Source organism: Melospiza melodia, chromosome 5, assembly GCF_035770615.1.
Source record: "Melospiza melodia melodia isolate bMelMel2 chromosome 5, bMelMel2.pri, whole genome shotgun sequence".
NCBI classification, from domain to species: domain Eukaryota; kingdom Metazoa; phylum Chordata; class Aves; order Passeriformes; family Passerellidae; genus Melospiza; species Melospiza melodia.
In genome coordinates, this window is record NC_086198.1 from 36,073,486 (window position 1) to 36,093,678 (window position 20,193).

Consider the following 20,193-nt stretch of genomic DNA (forward strand, 5'->3'; position numbering starts at 1 on the left):
CTAATATTTGTAGATATGCACAGATTATGGCCAGGACTTTAGTCCGTGTTCTTCATTTGCACATGGCTGGTTCAACTGCGTTTTTATAGGTAAAAAATACTTAAATGTAAGAGTTTGAGTGTAATGTAAGAGGTCACTGTAAATAGGTATGTAAATATAAGAGATAAGTGATTACCAGTGAGTTACTGGGTTTGCTTTTTGATTTAGGGTCGCTTGGCATTTGGGAATCATTATCAGCCACAAACACTTTGCATTAACTTTGATGATGCCTTTTTGACATACACCACAAAACCACCTTCGAGCCACCTTGATCAGTTCATGCACATTGTGAAGGGAAAATTGGAAAATGTTCGAGTCATGCTGGTTCCAAGTCCAAGATACGTTGGTCTTCAAAATGATGAGTAAGTTTGGGGTACTTTTGTATCCATATTATTTTCTTATTTGTTTTAAGAACACAAAGAAAAGGATGTTTGATGTGTTTCAATGTGTTTATTTTATTCAGTGTGTTTATTTGTTACTACTCTGAAGGTTTTGCTTTTGCATCTTTGAACAAATTTGATTTATGGAGAAAAGTGCTGGTTTTCTGTGTTATTCCAGGTTTGTGTTTTTGGTGTGTCTTCTGCTCTATTAAACATAGAATCATAGAATAGTTTGGGTTGGAAAGGTTTCTTTGAAGGCCACCTAGTTCAAACCATCCACAGCAGATCAGATTGCTCAGAGCCCCATCCAGCCTGGCCTTGAATGTTTCCAGGAATGTGGCATCCTCTGTCCAAGGTCTGTTTTCCTTCTCTCAGGTACAAGAGCTGTACCCAGGCTTTGCCACCACTAAATTTCTAGCTGAAATGCAAGGTTTAAGGTGTTGAGTTGTGTAAAGCAGATTCATGGTTTAGGAAATGCTAATAAAAAACCCAAACAGGGCAAAAGCTGTGTAATACGTGGTAGAGGAGAAACCATGTTATCTTTTGAAGACAGATTGCTGATCCTTTTACCTCTGTGTGTTTTGCATAAGCAGGGTTAGGCAGCTTGAACTGACTGAAGGAAGTCAAACACAAGCCTGAGTGCTTGCATAAAGTAATAAAATAAACTGTATATCATTTGTACCTTAATTGGCTTTTTATCAGCCAAATACTGCTGTTTGTAACAGGGCTTTGTTTTTCTAAGAACATTCTGTGGCTGTGCACAGAATCTTACTCTTCCAACATGACGACAAAGGAAATTTCTGCAACTAATATTGAAAACAAATAAGATTAAAACAAAATAGGATTAAGATACTCAAACTATTAGCTTTTCTTGCTTCCTCTAAGTATTTACTTTTTATGCTTTTACCATCCCTGTAGCTCCTGATGGCTGAAGGATGGCATCTGTGCACAAAATGTGCTCTAATTTACTGGGCAAATTCAAAAAATTGCCCAATTCACTGGAAATGGAGAATATTTGACTCTTTGGAGCCTGCCCTCTTACACTGCTTTGGCTAAAATTTAAGCTGGGTGTTTTAACTTACAGAAATTCCTGCAGCCAGTGTATGTATAAAAAACAGCCAAGTGGCTTGATAAATTTGTGGCAGACTGAGGAATCAATCCAAAACAGCAACATTTCACTTTGGAAACTGACATTTTGTGTTACAAACATCCATCTCAACATTTCTAATGCTCTTTGCAAATAAGTCCTCTGAAATTGAAGAAAAGAAAAAAAAATGGTGCTGGGGAAAGCAGGTCAAAGTAGAAGAAGTTTGGAGGCAGCAATCTTAAAGTTCAGGATAGATATTAGGGAATACTTTAAAATTGCAATGATCATCTCATTTTAATTTTTTGCCAATATCTAGTTTGTGTTCAAGTATGATCGTTTGCTGCTGTTACTCTCAAAATAAACTTAGTTTCAAGGTTCCTACTCTGTTGCTTTTGAAGCATTTGTGGCAGTATGTGATTTCTGCATCTGCTGTTTTCCATTTTTTCCAAGGTTTCCTGCCTTTGAAAATGAGCTGTGGTAATATGGGCTCTAACAGGTCATTATCTTACACAGTCATAGGAACTGTCTTTTTTTGTCAAGAAATGACAGTTTATGAAAGTGGCTGAGAAACTTCAGTAGTGTCTTCTGCAGTAAAACCAGAATTATTAATATGTAAATTAATGTGGTAGTGTTAGAGAAACATTTCACCTCTTAGATTTATCATTTACATCCTTTTATATTGAGGGAAGTGTTATTGAGGCAGAGCAGCTTTTTTCTTTTTTTCTTTTATTAACTGATGGTCTAATTACTGAAAGTCCTGTCCCTTTGGTGTAGAGGGCTATTTTAGTGAGAAAACAATTAGCAGGTGAAAGAACAATATAGGACAAGGAGAAAGGAACTCTTGCCTGGAAGAAACACTGAAAGTAAAAGTTCAGTAGTTACTTGTGGTTTAGGATATCTGAGAAATGCCTTTGTGGGGAAGAACCTGGTGTCTTCATGCTTGAGTTGACTGAACTTTTAAGTTATTTAATGTAATGGTTATAATAGTAATAACAATGTGATCAAGGGTTTGGTTTTTTCTCAAATCATTATGCAAATCCATTATGCTTAATATGTTGCATTTAAAATCATTTGAGTTAATGAAGATCAGTCTTGGCATGTGGGTTTTTACTCTTCATCTTTTCACTCTTTCCTTGCAGACCCCCAAGGCTGATGGGTGAAGGTTTTGTTGTAATGCAGTCCAATGATGTTGATATCTATTACTATATGGATGAACCAGGTACAAGCTGTTAAATACAAAGATAGTTTATTTTTTTGAAGGTGAAAAATCTATATGCTGAGAGAGCTAATGCAATGTTTTGGAGCAATAGAAGTATCATAAGTATGCTTTTGTTCTGACTGCCCTTGAAGTATTGCCTGAGCCTTGAGCAAAGACAGCACATTTGGTAATGGTATGTACAGGTGTAGGATAGGTGGCATTTTTGGGTCCTTTTTGGTTGTATTTCTTAGCCTTCCCCTGGAAGTCTGCATTGAATTGTGTCTTGATATTTACATATTGTAGTGCTCTCAAATAAAACTGACATGAGGACACTTTAATTGTTTTGTGCTTAAGAAAACATTTCTCTTATAATTTGAAGCAGCTTCCTTTAATAATGTGTTTAATATTTTATGTAATGCAGGCCTTGTACCAGAGGAGACAGAGGAGAGTAATGATGGAGAAGCCAGCAATGAAGACAGCAAATTACAGGACCTGCCACCATGCTGGGGTTTGGACATTGTGTGTGGGAAAGGGACAGACTTCAACTATGGACCTTGGGCTGATAGGCAGAGGTATGACCATGATTTACAGGTCTCATCTTAATATCCAGTATTACTGGGAAAGCTTGCTCAAGTTTCCATTGTGTGATTGCTCAGAATTTGTGTGTTTTAGGGTAACCAAGTCTGAAAGAAGAGTCCTGCCACAATGGTTTAAGATGAGTAAATTCATTGGTGTTTATGTTGTTGGCCTTCCAAAGTTAGGATTACTCTCATTATTGAATTAACAGATTATGTTCCCTTCTTGGAAGCAAAGTATTTTTAATGTTTATTGAGTGAAAGGTTTTACTTGTTAACTGGTGATCTTTAGATTTATCAAGCTCCTGTTAGCTAATATGGGAATAAACTGCATATTGATGAGGAAATCTTAGGGAAGCAGAAATCTGGCTATGAAAATAATGAGGGAGGAATAATTTATCCTTGCTTAGCATAATCAGCTGCTTGATGTTATCTCCAAAGTATTTATAATCTAGCTATTTTAATACAAAATATTAGCCTAGAGTTCTATTGTTCTTCACTTGGCCCTGGATGCTTTGCACATGAGCATTTCTGGTGAGGACAATAGGCTTGTTTAGAGAGTGAAGGACTATTAAGCAAAAGTGACATAATCAGTGCTTTCCCTCTTTTCCCCTGTTAATTACAGGCTGGTACTTGGCCTCCACTAATTCTCCTGTGAAACTGTTATGATTTCCTGTCTCTCAGGAGTGTGAGGATGGCAGCCCAAAGAGTAGTCATTAGATATGACAGTGCATTTTAGAGAAAATGTCGCTTTCTAGAACCTTTTGCTAGAAATATGAGGTCAGTGAATCATTAATGATACTTTTAATACTCCAAAGAAAGCTTGCTTTATAATGGAATGCTTTTTATAATCTTAACTGGCTCAGTAGAAAGCAGTTTAGTGCAGAGTGCATAGAGTTCCTAGATACACACTAGGAACACTCTTGCATCTTGCTGTGGATGGATCCTGGAAGTTTGGGAGCTTTTAAGCTGCTACAACAGCCAGGTGCTGGGTGCAGGAAGAAATTCCACCCCATTAAGACCTAGGTAAGCTCTGCTGTCTGTGCTTTGTCACCCTGCCTTTCCTGTCAAGTATTTCATGGCACATTCAGCTAAAAATCTGTAGAAATGTGGCTTCCATTCTGAGGTCTAAAGTTTTGTGCTTTCTTTATTTCTGGGCTTACATCAACTATTTATGCACAAACTGAAGAGTAAATAGATGATTTGCTGCTATGCTTTTGTAACAGATTTTATAAACCAAGGAGTAGGAGTAAAAAGAAAAACATGTTTTTTTTTCCTTCTGAATTAACTTGCAGACAAAAACCATAAGTTTCAACTTCTTGCCATTGACACTTTTGGAGATTGCAATAATGAGTTGGAAGGCTGCTATGATGAAGATATTCAACATTCTTCCTTATCACATCCACTGGTAGACTGAGCTAAGAGGAAGATAGTTAAATGAACCAAGTAGATGCACAAGTACACATATGTATTTCCTCTGAGAACAAAAAAAAGTCTTTTTTTCTGTTTCTGCACTAGGGATTGCCTGTGGAAGTTTTTCTTCCCACCAGACTACCAAGTTATGAAAGTCTCAGAAATTGCTCAGCCTGGGAAATCAAGACAGATCCTTGCTTTTGAGCTGAGAATGAATATCATTGCAGATGCCACCATTGATTTGCTTTTCACCAAGAACAGGGTAAATAGTGAAACTTTATCAAGAAATTAACTTTGTCTGCTATGGTTGCACTGTGCTTTTTGGTTGAGCACAGTTTTACTTGTCTCAGGTGTTTAATACAGAGCTATGGTTTTAAAAGCTGGGTGATTTTTATCTTTTTTATAATTATGAGCAAACCTTTCAAATAGAAATGTATTATTAGTGGCATTATTTTAAGTTTGTTTTAAGCTTGAAAGGTACATCTTAAACCATGCCAGCTCCTGCAGTCTTGGGGCTTCATGTCCTGTGCTGTCTTAAATTCTGATGAAGCTCACCATGATAGATTAAAAAAATCAATTTCTTCTGATACTTCTGAATGAGGAGAACGTTGGAGGAACAGAACTAGTATGTGTAGGAGTTGGGATTTTTCTTCTTGTTCCTACTTTCCACATGGGGTACAGCATCACTTTGTTGTACCCCTGCTGTGTTCTTTGTGGGGGGACTGAAAGGCTTAGAATGGCAGTGTCAGACATGAACATTAGACTAATGTACATGTCTGACACTACAATTCTTGGGTCAGAGTATTTGATGTTGTTTCTCTAACTGGGCTTCAGTTAGCATTTATTCAACCCGAAAAAGGTATTTTATTATTGTTAAACCTAAAAAAGGTAGATTATGTTGTACCAATATGTATTGATAATTCATTAGTAGTTTTTCTGAAGGCAACAAGGACTTTAAACACCAGGTGTGGATAATGGCAGCCAGAGGCATAAATAAACCTAGAAATCGCACTTGGACTGTTTTGCTTTCTTGCAATGCAGGAAACGAACGCTGTACATGTGAACGTTGGTGCAGGATCCTATTTGGAAATAAATATTCCCATGACAGTGGGTGAAAATGGTGAGTAAAGGCTAAGCTAGATTTGTTTTTTACTGTGTTTCTTGAACAGTTATCTTAATTCCTGTGTGTGCCAATGTCTTTTAGTGTTTTTCCTTTGTAATTTTGAGATGTGTATTCCTAAGGAAAGGAACAAAAAAACTTCACTGTACAGTTCACTGCAAGATGTTAAAGCAAATATCCCTCAGGGTACTTCTTGGTAGTGGACTCCTGAAATCACTGCTAAAAATTGATTAAATATTGATCTAACTCTTGTGTCTAAATGATAATTTGATGATTTTTGTTTGCCAGGCTATTCACCTACAATTAAAGGGCAGCTCCTCCACGTGGATGCCACCAGCAGCATGCAGTACAGGACTCTCTTGGAAGCAGAAATGCTGGCTGTAAGTGTGCATTAATAAGCACAAAGCTTCAGTCTCTAGGGGATTTTTAATAAAGAACATATTTGCTTTTCTGTGGAGCAGTCTTTACTTTCTTAATGCAGGAAAATGACTTTTTCAATGTGTTTTGCAGGACCTAAATATATAAGGAATTTATATGTACTGAAACAATTGTGTATGTGTGTCAGCTTTAGTGACTTAAAAAGCACTACCTTGGTGTATAAATTACCTATTTACAAATGTTGCCTCATTTACTGTGTAGCCATGTGTCCATACAGTCTTGGCCTTAATTCATGATTATGCTCACTAGCTCTGCAAGAGGATGTGTGTGCATAAGTACTTAAAAGCAGTCAAGTGTGCTTGAACTACTTGAGACGTATTTCATACTCCATTACTCCTTTGTTTGCCTAATATTTCACTTCACAGTGTTATAGTTGTGTAGATTACCCTTCCTGTTAGCTTTTAACTTATCTTATTCAAGTGATATTTTTATGAATATGAACACTGTATCAGTGGTTGAAAAACAGTCTCTTCCTGGGGCATTTTCTTTTTGTTGTAGTGTGAAATGTGATGCTCTTGATGAAAACCTTGCATTTCAAATTGCTTTGTACATTTACAGCAGCAGATGTATCTGAAACTCATCTATACCTTTCCAAATAAATGAATACACTAACACTTGACCTTCAAACACAGAAGGAGGGACAGAGATTAAATTATTAAGGAACTGGAAGTACCTTCTGTTCATCCCAGCAGGAAAACAGTTTTAATTATTCAGCAGGGTACATGTGTGAACACTGCTGAGAGACAGGGTCAGGCATTGTCATCTTTGCAGGTAATCCTGATGCTTTAATTTCTTGCCCACAGTTCCACATCAATGCCAGCTACCCCCGGATATGGAACATGCCGCAGACGTGGCAGTGTGAGCTGGAGGTCTATAAAGCAACCTATCATTTCATCTTTGCTCAGAAGAGCTTCTTTACAGGTAACCTCTTTGCTAAATAGGTTACATGTCAAATATTCTTTCTTTGGGATTTGTTTTCAAATTTTGCTGAGTTGTGCAAGGTCAGGTTCTCTTATTTCATGTATTTAAGGTAACAAATAGTTTCTGAGGACAAAATTCCTGATGCCTATAGAATGTCGAACTGCATGGTATTCTTACATTTGAGTAGAAGCACAAATAACTTAATTTTCTAAATAAATGTCTAAATAAATTTGTTTTGCAGTTAAGTGATCCTACATTTATTTCTTATTAGAACTCTTATCACAGCTACTGATTTGCTTAATTTGTCACCCATGATGTTGATTTCTGCTGATATCTCTTTGCTTGGCTCATTTTCAACTACTTGGGCTTTGGATTGTGTCCCTATGGCTGACAGATGATGAGGAAAAGTCATTTGCTCCTCAGGCTTCTGGCTGTGAGGAGGAAGGCAATGCAAGGTGGAACAGCACCACCCAACTGTTGCTGGGAGCTCCAGCTGCAGCAATGGAAAGAATAGAGCCCCATCACTGTGGTGTTAATTAGCCCTGCTGGGAGGAAGGTTTAATTAGTGCAGGCTTGGTGCCATGCTAATGAAGTTATCCCCTGAGTGAGGCCTGAGCCACTGTCTGGGTAGTGCCACAGTGCCCAGTGTAACCTGCTGCTGTGCTCAGGGCAAAAATCAGCTTTTCCAACACCAAATGCTAAGGAATCACTCACCTGCTGGCCACTAACCCACCTTTTATTGCTTGCTGTGGGTCTAGATCTGATCCAAGACTGGTCCAGTGACAGCGCACCTGATATTTTTTCATTTGTTCCATATATGTGGAACTTTAAAGTCATGTTCCATCAGTTTGAAATGATCTGGGCAGCAAATCAGCACAACTGGATTGACTGTTCCACCAAACAACAGGAGAATGGTGAGATCGCTTATTTTGTATTTGGAAGAAGTAGCATATGTAACAAAAATTAATCAACAAAATACACTGTATACAAATGTATGAAGAGATAAAGTACTAGAATTACACCCAAAACCTGGTGGGTAAAAAAAGCATTGAGATATTATTGTAATTTTTATTGTTTTCCTGCAATATCCTTGTGCTAAGTACAATGTCTTTCTAGAAGCAACAAGGTGTGGGTAATAAATACTTTCAGAATAATTGATTACAGTAATTAATGACTCCAAGTACAGTGTAGTTAAATGGTAATGTTCTGTCATGAGTTCTTAAATATATTTTAATTATTAAGACCTTATGTTTGATAGTTTGTTTAAGAGCAAAAGAGAGAGTAAATCTGACAAATTTGTTTGGTTTTCCTTTTCCCTCCCAGTTTATCTGGCAGCTTGTGGAGAAACCCTGAACATTGTTTTTTCTCTGCCTTTCACTGACTTTGTTCCAACCACATGCAATACTAGATTCTCCTTAAGGGTAAGGACATCTTGTAAATGTGAGACTCTTTCCTGAAATAAAAATAGTCTTTTTCACTTTCAGTTCATAGAATTTTTCTTGAAGCAACCCAGAGGTAAATGCTTTCAGTTTGCTTGTGTGAAGCATTTAATCATAGGCTGTTGTAGTTTATATACACATATATGCACAAAAATGAAAATATTTCTGGAAAATACCAACATGCATACACTTCATACATGCATAAATATACACATTTAGTATGCATATTTATTATATGTAGTTAGATTGTGTGTCTGTATGTGTTTTATCACCTGGAATTCTGTTCCCCTTCATTTATGGAATATGGAAACGTAATGTGTGTTCAAAAATAGAATCAAATACTGTACTGGCTACCCCCAAACCATTTTGAAAAGCCATGTTCCAGATTTTTAAGAGGTTCTGTAGCATAAATAATGATCACCAAGTGTTTTTCACAGATGCAGATAATTCTTTGAATTACTGTACTTTTTGTCTTCCTTAAAATAGAACTGTTTACTGCTGCTAAAAATAAGAAACTAGTTGATGGTGATGTTGCTAATTTGGTATAATTTGATAGCAAAGAAATCAATGTTTTATAGATTTCATTCTTTTTCAAGTGTGATTTAGTTGAGATGTGGAGTAAGCTTGTTTTAGTAATTTAATTTCTGCAGTAGAAGAACAGGGATCATGAAAAGTTGTCCAGTGTTGTATAGATTACTCTAGTGATGTGGAAGTTATTGGAATTGTAAGCATTCAGAGCTGTAGAGCTCTTGAGACTGTGCTAAAACTTGCTGGGAAACAGATTTCTAGTCTAAGGATGCCTTTATGTAAAATAAAGATGATGGCACACACGAACATGATGATAGCTTGAGCATTGTGCATAAGGTGAATGTAAATTAACTCTCCTGTTGCTGATGTTTGACTTTTAGGGAGAAGATGTTGATCTTCATTTGTATCTGCCTGATTGCCATCCTAGTAAATATTCCCTTTTTATGCTGGTAAAGGATTGTCAGTCCAATAAAATAAGTCCTGAGTCTTGTATGTCTGCAGAATGTCAAAGTGGTCAGAAAACAGGCAAACCCAAGTGGAGGAACATTACTCAGGAAGAGTGAGTTTTATTAAGATACCTATGTATATTTGTGTCTTCATGTTGACTTTTCTATTTTGTTTGTGATTCATGAACTTTTGAGGTTGCTTTAAAGATGCTTAAAAGAAGTGTTGTGCTTGAAATAAAAGGATGCTGTTTCCTTTTGAAAGGGCTGGATGGGTTGAATGCTGGACAGTCCCAAGTGTTGTGTTCACAATTGACTACTCCTGGCACCCAATTTATCCTCAGAAGGCAGATGAGCAGTTGAAGCAATCCTGTAAGTGTCACTACCTTTTCCTTGTTAGCATTGCTGCCTTTGGGAAGCTGCTGGGACTTTGGATCACACTGCTTCCATCTGCAGAGATGAACTTGGGACTGAATTGCTGTTCTGTGTCTCAGGGGAATGTTTTGATCATTAGAATGCACTGGGATTGATTTAAAACCTGACAGGATTCCATGCTGCTGCATTTCAGTATGTGTCCCAGTTCCTTGTGTAAAAAAGAGGGTACTGTCTGCAGTTCACTTCTCCTTGTCCTTAACAAAGTGGATCTCTTAAATGGGTTGTTGCACAAGATAAAATATCACTTGGTATATTAAACATCAGGATATTAAATAGGAAGTACAATATTTTTGGCCATGCCCTTATGTTTTCTAAGTTTTTTTGACTTTAGAATTTTGTGATCTCATCTTATTATTCAAATTGTTTAAATTGATGGTATATGAGATGTAATAATAGTGCCTTCCCTTTATGGATGTCAAACTGTGATTTCATTGTTCATGGTTCAAGTGAACCATCAGAAAGGAGTGTTAGACTGGTCAGTATAATGTCTAAGAATTTATTTTAATTTAACTGTCTAAATATTTCTAGATAACAAATATTCTATAAGTATGCTTGCAAAACAAAAATTTATAAACACAGATTAAAGTAGGTTAATTTAAATGCAGAGGGAGGTATGCAGGAAGTTATGGGGTTACATAAAACTCTTTCAGGCTGAGATTCTAGAAGCAGAACTGATGGAGAGATGTTGGAAGAATAATGAGAGCTAATTTGAAAGGGCCACAATCAGCAGGTGTTGAAGTCATGCTGGATGGCATTTTTAGGGTTTGAGTTCCAACAATTGACATCTAAAAGAACTCTGATTTGTGAGGATGAAGCAGAAAAGGTGAGATGGATTTTGCAGATGCTCATCAAGTGCTCTTGTGAGACTGTCAGCTTGTGTCAAATGTGCCTTCCTCACATTCTGAGAACATTTCCTCATATTTGTAGCAATTGAAACCTGCATTTGCAAGTTTGTACATACACAGGTAATTCATCTGCAGCTTCCTCCAGTGAATAGTTCAGCAGTCCACCTCACTCCTACTCCGTGGTGCTGATGGAATCTGCTTGCACTAGCAACATCTGTATTTTATTTTGAGTCAGTCCATCAAACTCTGAGAAATATGTTGCATTACAAAAGATGTAGTTTCCATAAAAAGTGGTCATCTCTCTGCAGCATTTGGCTGATGCATAACTCATAAGATGGTGCAAGCACTGAGCAGGCACTGTAGGCAATAATGGGGAGTTCAGGCCTTGGAGGTTTCTGCCTGCAGGTGTCTGTAGTTCTGTACGTGCCAATTCTTCCCATTAAACTGGCACCTGAAATCTTCCTCCAGCTGGAGCATCAATTTTTGATGGTTTTCCCATGGAGTTCTCTACTCCCCAGCAATCAATTCACATCCCCAAAATACTTCCAGTTACTCATTACATTGTCATTGCCTTTCCTCTCTTAAGACAGTTTTTGGGCTCTCTTGTTCCTAATTCCAAGTACAGAGAAGGGGTAGGAAATAGGATTTGAATTTCCAAACTGTTTTGTGACTAGAGTAGTTGAGTTGTTGGAGACAAAATTTTGGCCTACAGAGCTACTAGTTCAGAACAGATTTTTAGTACAACTTTGCACTTTGCTTGTTTATTCTCTGTTGTTTATCCTGCAGTAGCTGTGTGGTTGTGGGAAATCTGCTCTGCTGAAATGAAAGCCTGTTTCTGTTTAACTTCAAAAGCAAGCTAAACATACTGAATACTCTTTTTTCAGAACTTCAGGGATTGTTTTCTCTTGCATAATTAACATTGACTAAAATATTCTCTATTTTCTTGTCTTCCCATAGTTACTAAAGATGAAAAACTAGATCTGTAACATAGACATGCTAATGTAATTATACAATTTAGGTGCTGAAAGTTGTGTGTTTAATACGCATTCCTGTTGGCTGAACTTGGTCTAACAGAAGCCTACACTGTAATCAAAAATCTATGTTCTATTCTTCTTTTGCTTCCAAGTGTCAGAAATGGAGGAAACCATGTTGTCTGTGCTGAGGCCATCCCAGAAAACCAGCGACAGCGTCATCTCCTCTCCCACAGCTTCCAGCCGCCTTCCCCTCGACCCCTCGGAGCTGCCCCCAGATAAACTCCACGTGGAGCTGGAGCTCTCCCCAGATTCCCAGATAACCCTCTATGGACCCTTGCTCAAAGCCTTTCTCTCCATAAAGGTAGGCAGAGCAGCACCACTTGCAAAATTTATGGGTGGCCACTTGTAGGAAGGGGAAATAATGAGTGTTAAAATGGCAAATTGAATTTCGGAAGGATATGTGAATTTGGATGAAAACTTTTGGTAGGCTCTAGTTTAGAATTGCTCTGGTGATCTGGTATGAATCACCAGATGAGTTTTGTTGTCACAGATTTGTGAGATGATTTCTTACATACATATGTATACTCACACACAGACACCCATATCAGCATAATTTTTCCTTCAACAAATACTGCGTGTTCTGAACATGTAGAAAATTGAAAGAAGAAATTTTTTGCACTAGTAAAATAAAAAAAGAATCCATGACTATGACTAGAGCTTATCTAAACTCCAGTTTTTATGTAGTCTTATACCAGAAGCCACGTTTTTGGTGCATTTTAAGTTCTGCAGTGTGTTGTTGTTTTTCTTAGCTAGATTCCATGACATTTCTGGAGTTAGGATCATGGAAGGGACTGGGGAATAAGCTTAATTTAAAAAGCTTCTTCAGTAAATATTTGAAAAGGATTATGCATCCTTTTCTTGATATTCATCTATTATGCTTTAGAATGTGTGTTTGTTTTTTTTGCTGTCTTCTCTTCCATGACTGATTTTTATTTTTTTTTTTAGGCTAAGTTTAATTCCTTCCCATCTCCCTCACCCTCCCTTGTGGTGACAAAAGCCAAGGCAGTTGAATGTGTCAATTCTGTTTAACTAACAGCAAAATGCTTGGGGTTTGGTTGATTTTTGTGGTTGGTTTTTGTATGTGTGGTTTTGGGGTTTCTTTTTTGGTGGGTTTTTGCTGGTTTGTTTTTCTCTGAAAATGTGTTTCAGCCTGTGCAGATCTAGGTTAAGGTAATGCTTCTGGAGGCTGGCATTTTGGAGCAGAGGTTGAGGAATTTTCTGAGACAGGTCATCAATATAAGGACTCACTGGAACAGTAATTTTCATTAATTTCTATGAAATATAGCATATAAGCAAGGAATAGCAGAAAACATTCTTTTGTAGAGTATAGGACTTGCAAATATGCTCATTATTTTTTCATGTTGTCGATAAAATAAATAGGATTAAAATTAGGCCAGTACTGCATCTTGAAGATTTGATTTTTCCTGGTACAGAGCAAATGAAGCCATGTTTGAATTGTTTATTGAACCTTCTTTTTGAAGCCCATAAATTCATGGGGGATTCTGGCTTTTCAAGCAAAGCAGCACCATTTCAGTGCTTTTTGCCTCTGGAGATAAATGCAAACAGTGCTCCATTGGATCCCTGATTCTGTAATGATTTCATTTTTAGGTGCAGATTTCTGGCTTTTCTATTCTAATTCTCAAGAGAAATTGTGGATTAATAGCTTGTTTATGAAAATGTGCATTTATTGCTCTTTTTAGCATTTTTGTGACTCTGTTTAGAACTTTTAGTCCAGCTGTGCTGGGATCATCTCTTGAAAGATTTCTAGGGTTTTTTTTTAATATTTGTTTTCCTGACTTGTGGTTGTTTTCAGTTTGTTTACATTGATCTTTATTTAATACATGGTGTATAGATCCCTGCACACACATTGTCCATGCAGCTTTGTTAAGCCTTCTAATCTTGGGAGGTAGTTTGTTTGTGTAGCACACCCTGCTAAGGCTGTACTGTCTGGAAATGAATGATTCACAGCAGGAGTTGTCAGGAGTGAGTTACTGGAGCACCTACCACCCTCTGCTGGGTCTGCCTTATTAAAAATCACTGCAAGAAAATTCTTCTTGAGAGTTTAGCTTTTCTTTAAGGGAGAAGATGTGATAGATTGCCAGAAACCTGATGGATTCTCTGTTTCCCAGTAGAATTTGGCAGTGTTACTTTGGCCTTAGATAATTGAAGAGGATTTGCTTGGACACAAGGTGGCTTTTAGACCCAAGCAAGCAATGTTTATGACATAATGTTTTAGAAGCATGGTTAAGACTTCTAAGCCTGCTGAAAAAAAGGTTCAGAAAGTTGGAGGAGGGTGACTTCCTGCAGGTTGTGTTTTGTGTTCTTACTCTGTTATGTATCTTTGACACTTTTAAACAGATTTTGTGCTTTTAGTTATAATATTTCAGTTACTTGTGTTGAATGTTCTCTCAAATACTACTACTGTGAGAACTACTGAGCTGCCATCATTTTCTGCAAAGCACAATGCCTAAATTTGCACATTTAAGCTATCCAGTTTTCATAAAATAAAAGTATCTATGTTCCTTTAGCTGTAGGCTATAGCTATGCCACTTATTTTAGGGAGGATTAAAACCAGAGGATTTGTTTTGCATTTCAATTCATTGCCTGCATGTTTTTCATTTGTTTTCCATGTGATCACAACAATACTTTTTCCTAGGAAAATTATTTTGGGGAAGATGACATGTACACTGACTTTGAAGAGGTCATTTCAAGCCCTGTTTTGTCCCTGTCAACATCCTCAAGCTCTGGCTGGACAGCTGTAGGAGTGGAAAGTGACAGGAGAGAAAATGAAATTTCAGTCAGGCCTGTTCACCCTCTTACTTTACGCCCATGGGATATCACTGTGCTTGTTAATTTGTACAAAGTGCATGGGAGATTGCCAGTGGTAAGTACTTTATAATAATAAAAGAATTTGCTTCTTGTAATTTTTTTTTTTTTTCATAATCTGGAACCACATTTAACTGCCTGGAACATCTAGTTGCTGTGGTGCTTACCAAAATGTAAGCATACATACCAAAATGTGTAGATACTCTCTGCTGAAACTGTGGCTATCTAAAAAACTTTGAGACAGGATTTATTTTGCTTATCTGGGAGGCAGAACTGGATAATTTTCTAATATGTTTGTTATTCCCAGAACTTGATTTGTGTGCTATTTTTGATAGACCATTACAATTTCTCTGCTGATTAGCCAATTTGTCCTATAATGGTGCAGTCTGCTCTATGCTCCTGACTTCTGAGGGAACTCCAGAATAAAAAGGCCAGATAGAACATTGGGTTCACCCAAATCTTTTTGAATTACTGTTCATGCAATTTTCAATAGGTTTTTGAAGTTGCACAGGCTTCTTCTTGAGTGTCCACTGAGGGGAAAATTAGCATACTCATACTTCCTACTCACAGGTTTGCAGCTGATAGTAAAGTTTCAACCATGTTATGTACTTTGAGGTTCTGAAACAGATGTGTTTATCTTTTATTTCAGCATTGCAGTCCAGATGGTCCAGACTGTCCTACAGCTTTCTTGGAGAGGCTGTGTTTCGAGATGAAGAAAGGGTTTAGAGAAACAATGCTTCAGCTTGTATTGTCTCCAGTGAATCTGTTTCTGAATGACAATTATCAGGTAGTCAGTCAGTGTTTGTGTGGCTGTATTGTGGAAATTGTGTTGATGTTAAATTTGAATTATTTTTTGTAGGAATTTTCTTGTTGTGCAAAGGCTTTATTAAGGCTTGTAAGGCGTAAGAAAAATCTGATGGGTATTTTGTAAAAATCTTTATTTTTGTCCAGATTTTTTTGTCAGTAAAATAAACGGGATAAAATGAAGCTGGTGTTGCCTCTTTTCCAAGCATTGCCTCTCACCTCCTTGTCCTTGCAGCGCCCTGCAGTGGACGAGGTGCTCCGGGAGGGTCACATCAGCCTGTCGGGCCTGCAGCTCCGTGCCCACGCCATGTTTTCTGCAGAAGGGCTGCCCCTGGGAAGCGACACTTTGGAATACGCCTGGCTGATAGATGTGCAGGCTGGAAGCCTCACAGCCAAAGTGACAGCACCACAGGTACCATCCAGAAACCAATCTGAAGTACTGAAGTATTACCCTTCTTGCTTCAAGAACAGGCACAGTGTGGATTTCTGGAAAGTGTGTGATCTGTGCCTTATTTTATAACTGTAAAATGTAATAATTTCTGTAAAGAGACAGGAGATGCCAAATGAGCCGTTGTCAGAGTGATGTTTTAAAGCAGGAGGCAAATGAGATGATTTATGGGAGTGTGGTATGGACAGGCCTCAGGAGTAGCTGCTCATTGCATAAATTGTGCTCCTTGGTCCCACTGGAATATAATTTGCTTTCCCAGTATTGCACTTTGTAGGGTCAGTCTTAGCACTAACCCCTTTTAATTTTGCCATTTATGTTACATTCGTCTTTCCACCTAGGTGAATGACTCCAAGTTTACAACAGGCAGATCATTCTGATTTATTTCTGCTGTGTTCTGCCAGATCTTTAAAAGGGGGCTGCTTTGCCAGTGTATTCTGAGGCACAAGAAAAGCCCATACTTTCTATTTAGTAGTTACTATTTGCTTTAATTATTTTGAAATTTTAAGACACTTCTACATCTTCTTGTTCCTCTAAGAATTGGTGTTTTCTAGGATTAAGCACATATTTAATTGGGAGACTTCTGCAGCAAATAAAATAAGGCATACAAGCAAGTTTAGTAACTCTAAAGAAGAGATGTTTTCTTGCTGCATATACAGACATTTGTGGTGGTACTTCCCAAAATGCTGCCACTGATTTAGATCATCTGCAGGATTTGCTCCACTGCTCTATGGTTCAAAATTGAACTTTGATTCAAAGTACTCCAAGGGTAAAGAACATTTCTTAAGGCGTAATGCAGCTGAAGGATTTTCTTGCTTTATGAAGCCATTCTCAATTGTATTTTTTTTAGTTGTCAGCTCTTGAATTTGCTGTTTCAGGTTCATTGGCTTTTTTCCTTCCATAGTGTGATGTATTGCAGGAATTTCTGAAGGGACTACACTGAACAGAGGAGGAGAGATTTTGTGCAGGAGAGTCATGGCTAGATTAAATTCCATTCAAATTACTGCTGATTTTAAGTGCCCTTTCCTTTGGCAAGCCAAAGAAAACCCATTTCCTTCTCATAAGAGACAGACAGTCATGAATCATTTCCTTTATGAGAGAGCTAACTATATAAAAGACTTAAATCAACAATAGGCTAATTACTGCATCTAGCAAGAATCAGCAGTGTTTTGTTGAGCCAGTTTTCTCCTGTGCTATCGAAATGTAACTTTGCTGCTTTTATAGAAGCAAATCTGACATTTAAATTATGCGTGGTAACAAAGTACCTTGAGCTGTTCTTCGTGAGAAAGTTGGGGGAGCTTTGTCTTTACAATCGAGTTCTCAGCTGACTGCAAGAGCAAAAGCTGCTGCCTTTTATTAAGAAATAATTTCAGAAATTGTTTAGTGTCACCATGCTTTTCCATGAGAAAGTACGGACTTGTGTGTTGTGGTGCACACAAGAATAAAAATCAGCCTTGAGTAGCAGGAAGGTGCTGAAGCCTCCTGCTCACATCCCAGCCCTTGGGGTTGTTCTGTCACACCACAAATCCATGTTGTGTGGGTGCTGATGGATGCTGTTGTTTGCTTGCAGCTTGCCTGCCTGCTGGAATGGGGGCAGACCTTTGTGTTCCACGTGGTGTGCCGGGAGTTTGAGCTGGAGAGGCCCAAATCCGTCATCCTGTGCCAGCACGGCATCGACCGCCGCTTTTGTGACCCCAAGGTACCTTGTCATCCAGCCCTGCTGCTCACTGGGCATGCACCCGTTCTGTGGAACACTTCTCTAATCCACCCAGAACATAAATAAAAGGCTCAGCCCAAATTAAGCTCCTAATAGATCTTTATATGGTTTTTTCCCTTGATTCTTTCTTTTCCCTTTTCCTTCAGACAAACTCTGTGCCTGGGCCATGCCCAACGTCAGATGACTTGAAGTACACCATGACACGCTTAGCCATGGATGGAGCTGATCTTTATGTGGTAGAACATGGCTGTGCCACCAATATCAAGGTAAAAATTGTTCTCTTGACAGCAGTTAAATACTTTGCTAATAGACATACTTGTGTTTTTTGATAGAATATCTACCTGCATGGATGGCTTGCTTGCATGCAATGGATTAAACAGAATTTCTAAAATTTTAAGTGATAAAAAGTCATCATGGGCTGAGCCAGGAGTAGATCAATTTGGCTTCTATTTAATTATGCCATGGCATTATTAATTAATTAGTGCCTTGGAAAATGTAAGGAGGGACTATGTGTCTCCCGAAATAAAATGTAAGCTGTGAGTTTGGTGTAAATTAATTTCAAACACCCTGGGCAATATCAGTGTTTGTACCTGAGAGTTGATAAGAACTTTTGCTGTGAATTAATAATTCAGCAAATGGAAATGATTGATATGGATGATGTACAAGTCTGTCATCATATTTCAAAAGTCCCATACCTTCTTGGTGATTGCTCATGAACAGCTCCTTGCAGCACTGACTCCTTCACAGCACAGCCAACAAACTCCATCTCTCTTCAACCACCTCACCTCCTCTTTTGTAGCACTCATCTTCTCATTGGGCACAGCTGTGGCCTGTTAAGGGCAGGGCTGTTCCTGATCTTTGGTGATCAGTACAGCTGCAACTCCTCAGGTGTGAGACTACCTTCTGCACCATTTTCTTACATTCTGTCCCTCCACACAATTCAGTGCTGGATAACTCACAGTCCTCTTTGTGAATTTAGGTGTATCTTTGGTAGAGAAGGGAGAAGTGTTTGTGCCACTGCCCGACTGAATCCTCTGTTCAAAAAGGGCTGTGCAGAGAAGAGCTGATATTCTCTCCATTATCCTACTGCATAGGGAAAAAAAAGGAATGGTTTACTCAGTGTAGCAAAATATGAGTTTAGATACAGTTGAGTTATGGTAACAACAGCAAAGAAGAAAACTGCCATGCTGACATAACTGAGTAGTAATTGTGCTGTTAGTTAATAAATGCAGTTTTAAATGGTAGACTTAAGTCGAAGTTTTGGCCACAGCTTCACATTATGAGCAAGAATCTGACTGAAGGGCACTGGTAATTATTTTAAACATTTTTTTAATGACGTGGTATCTCATCACTTGAATGGCTTGCTGCCCTGTGGCAGTAAAAAAAAATGCTTGAGCCTCCAAATTCTTTAGAATCCAATATTAAAAAGTACCATCATAAATATTAACCGTGTCTGTAGGCATAAATATGAATGGCAGTATTTTCAAAGGCAGCTTAATAACCTGAACCACTCTAGAAAATTATATCCTGAATGTGTTCCATTCAAATAAAAAGAAAAAAAAAAAGAAACTTCCTTTATAATCTGTGACAGAGATGAGGAACAATAATTTAATATTAACCCTGTGGGTAGCTCTTCTATGACTGGGTTATCTTTCAGCTTTTCTTGGTTTAGATTTGGCAAACTCCATCTGAAATTTCAGGTGCTTCATGGTGACACATTGGAGAGGGCTCAAGCTATGCAGGAAGTCTGATCCAATGTCTTCAGATTCTATGAAGTTTGAGGACTAAGCAAATTTGAGTGATTCAAACTTTTTGGGTTTTAGGTGACAGTGAAGAATTTAATGATTTAAGTTTTTAAGTTTCATGACAAGTGATTTCTGTTTTGTTTACAAAAGGATGCTTCTATGTAATTTTTTTTTTGTTAGGTAAAAAGTGTCTGAGACTAATTTCTAAGCATGCCTTCTTTTGTGCGTGTGCTGACTTGCAAATAGTACTGCTTCTCCAGAGAGATTTTTACTGAGATCTTTTTGGGCTGCAGTTTGGGATGGATGTGTTAACTGGTTTAAGGCCACTTTTCCTTTGTCTCACTGACAAATAGTCAGAGTTGCTGTTTAAATCCTGTTTCAGATGGGTGCCATCCGCATTGCAAACTGCAACCTGCACAACCAGTCCGTGGGGGAAGGCGTCAGCGCCGCCATCCAGGACCTGCAGCTCAGGCAGTATGTGGAGCAGGTGAACAACTGCAGGACTGGCCTGCAGCCAATACTGAGGAGGGCATACTGGCTGGAAGCTGGCTCTGTCAACCTGGGCCTCATCACTGCTGACATTGCTCTAGCTGCAGATCACCCTTCCAAACACGAGGTGCAGAGGCATTTCTTGGAAACGCACGATAACCGCACCAAGAGGTGAGCCACGTGCTCCAGGGAGGTGCATTTGAGGGGGATATTTGTTCATCTTGCTTTCACTGAGCTTCAGCATGGTCATGGTTTTGTTTTGCTTTCTGCTC

General features: G+C 38.3%; 1 protein-coding gene across 10 annotated transcripts in view; it reads left to right on the forward strand.

Moving 5' to 3' along the window:
• The window catches only part of BLTP1 (bridge-like lipid transfer protein family member 1), an 87,068-nt gene that overhangs the window by 16,899 nt on the left and 49,976 nt on the right, over window positions 1-20,193 (forward strand). For all 10 annotated transcript variants that reach the window (XM_063157058.1, XM_063157059.1, XM_063157066.1 and 7 more), the window contains exons 8-25: window positions 208-401; window positions 2,646-2,725; window positions 3,126-3,276; window positions 4,798-4,954; window positions 5,734-5,812; window positions 6,101-6,192; window positions 7,054-7,171; window positions 7,930-8,085; window positions 8,495-8,592; window positions 9,519-9,697; window positions 9,847-9,953; window positions 11,988-12,196; window positions 14,552-14,779; window positions 15,371-15,508; window positions 15,761-15,937; window positions 17,541-17,669; window positions 17,834-17,953; window positions 19,815-20,092. In XM_063157058.1, coding sequence (XP_063013128.1) covers window positions 208-401; window positions 2,646-2,725; window positions 3,126-3,276; window positions 4,798-4,954; window positions 5,734-5,812; window positions 6,101-6,192; window positions 7,054-7,171; window positions 7,930-8,085; window positions 8,495-8,592; window positions 9,519-9,697; window positions 9,847-9,953; window positions 11,988-12,196; window positions 14,552-14,779; window positions 15,371-15,508; window positions 15,761-15,937; window positions 17,541-17,669; window positions 17,834-17,953; window positions 19,815-20,092 — 2,690 coding nt within the window. The remainder of the gene's footprint in view (window positions 1-207; window positions 402-2,645; window positions 2,726-3,125; window positions 3,277-4,797; window positions 4,955-5,733; window positions 5,813-6,100; window positions 6,193-7,053; window positions 7,172-7,929; window positions 8,086-8,494; window positions 8,593-9,518; window positions 9,698-9,846; window positions 9,954-11,987; window positions 12,197-14,551; window positions 14,780-15,370; window positions 15,509-15,760; window positions 15,938-17,540; window positions 17,670-17,833; window positions 17,954-19,814; window positions 20,093-20,193) is intronic.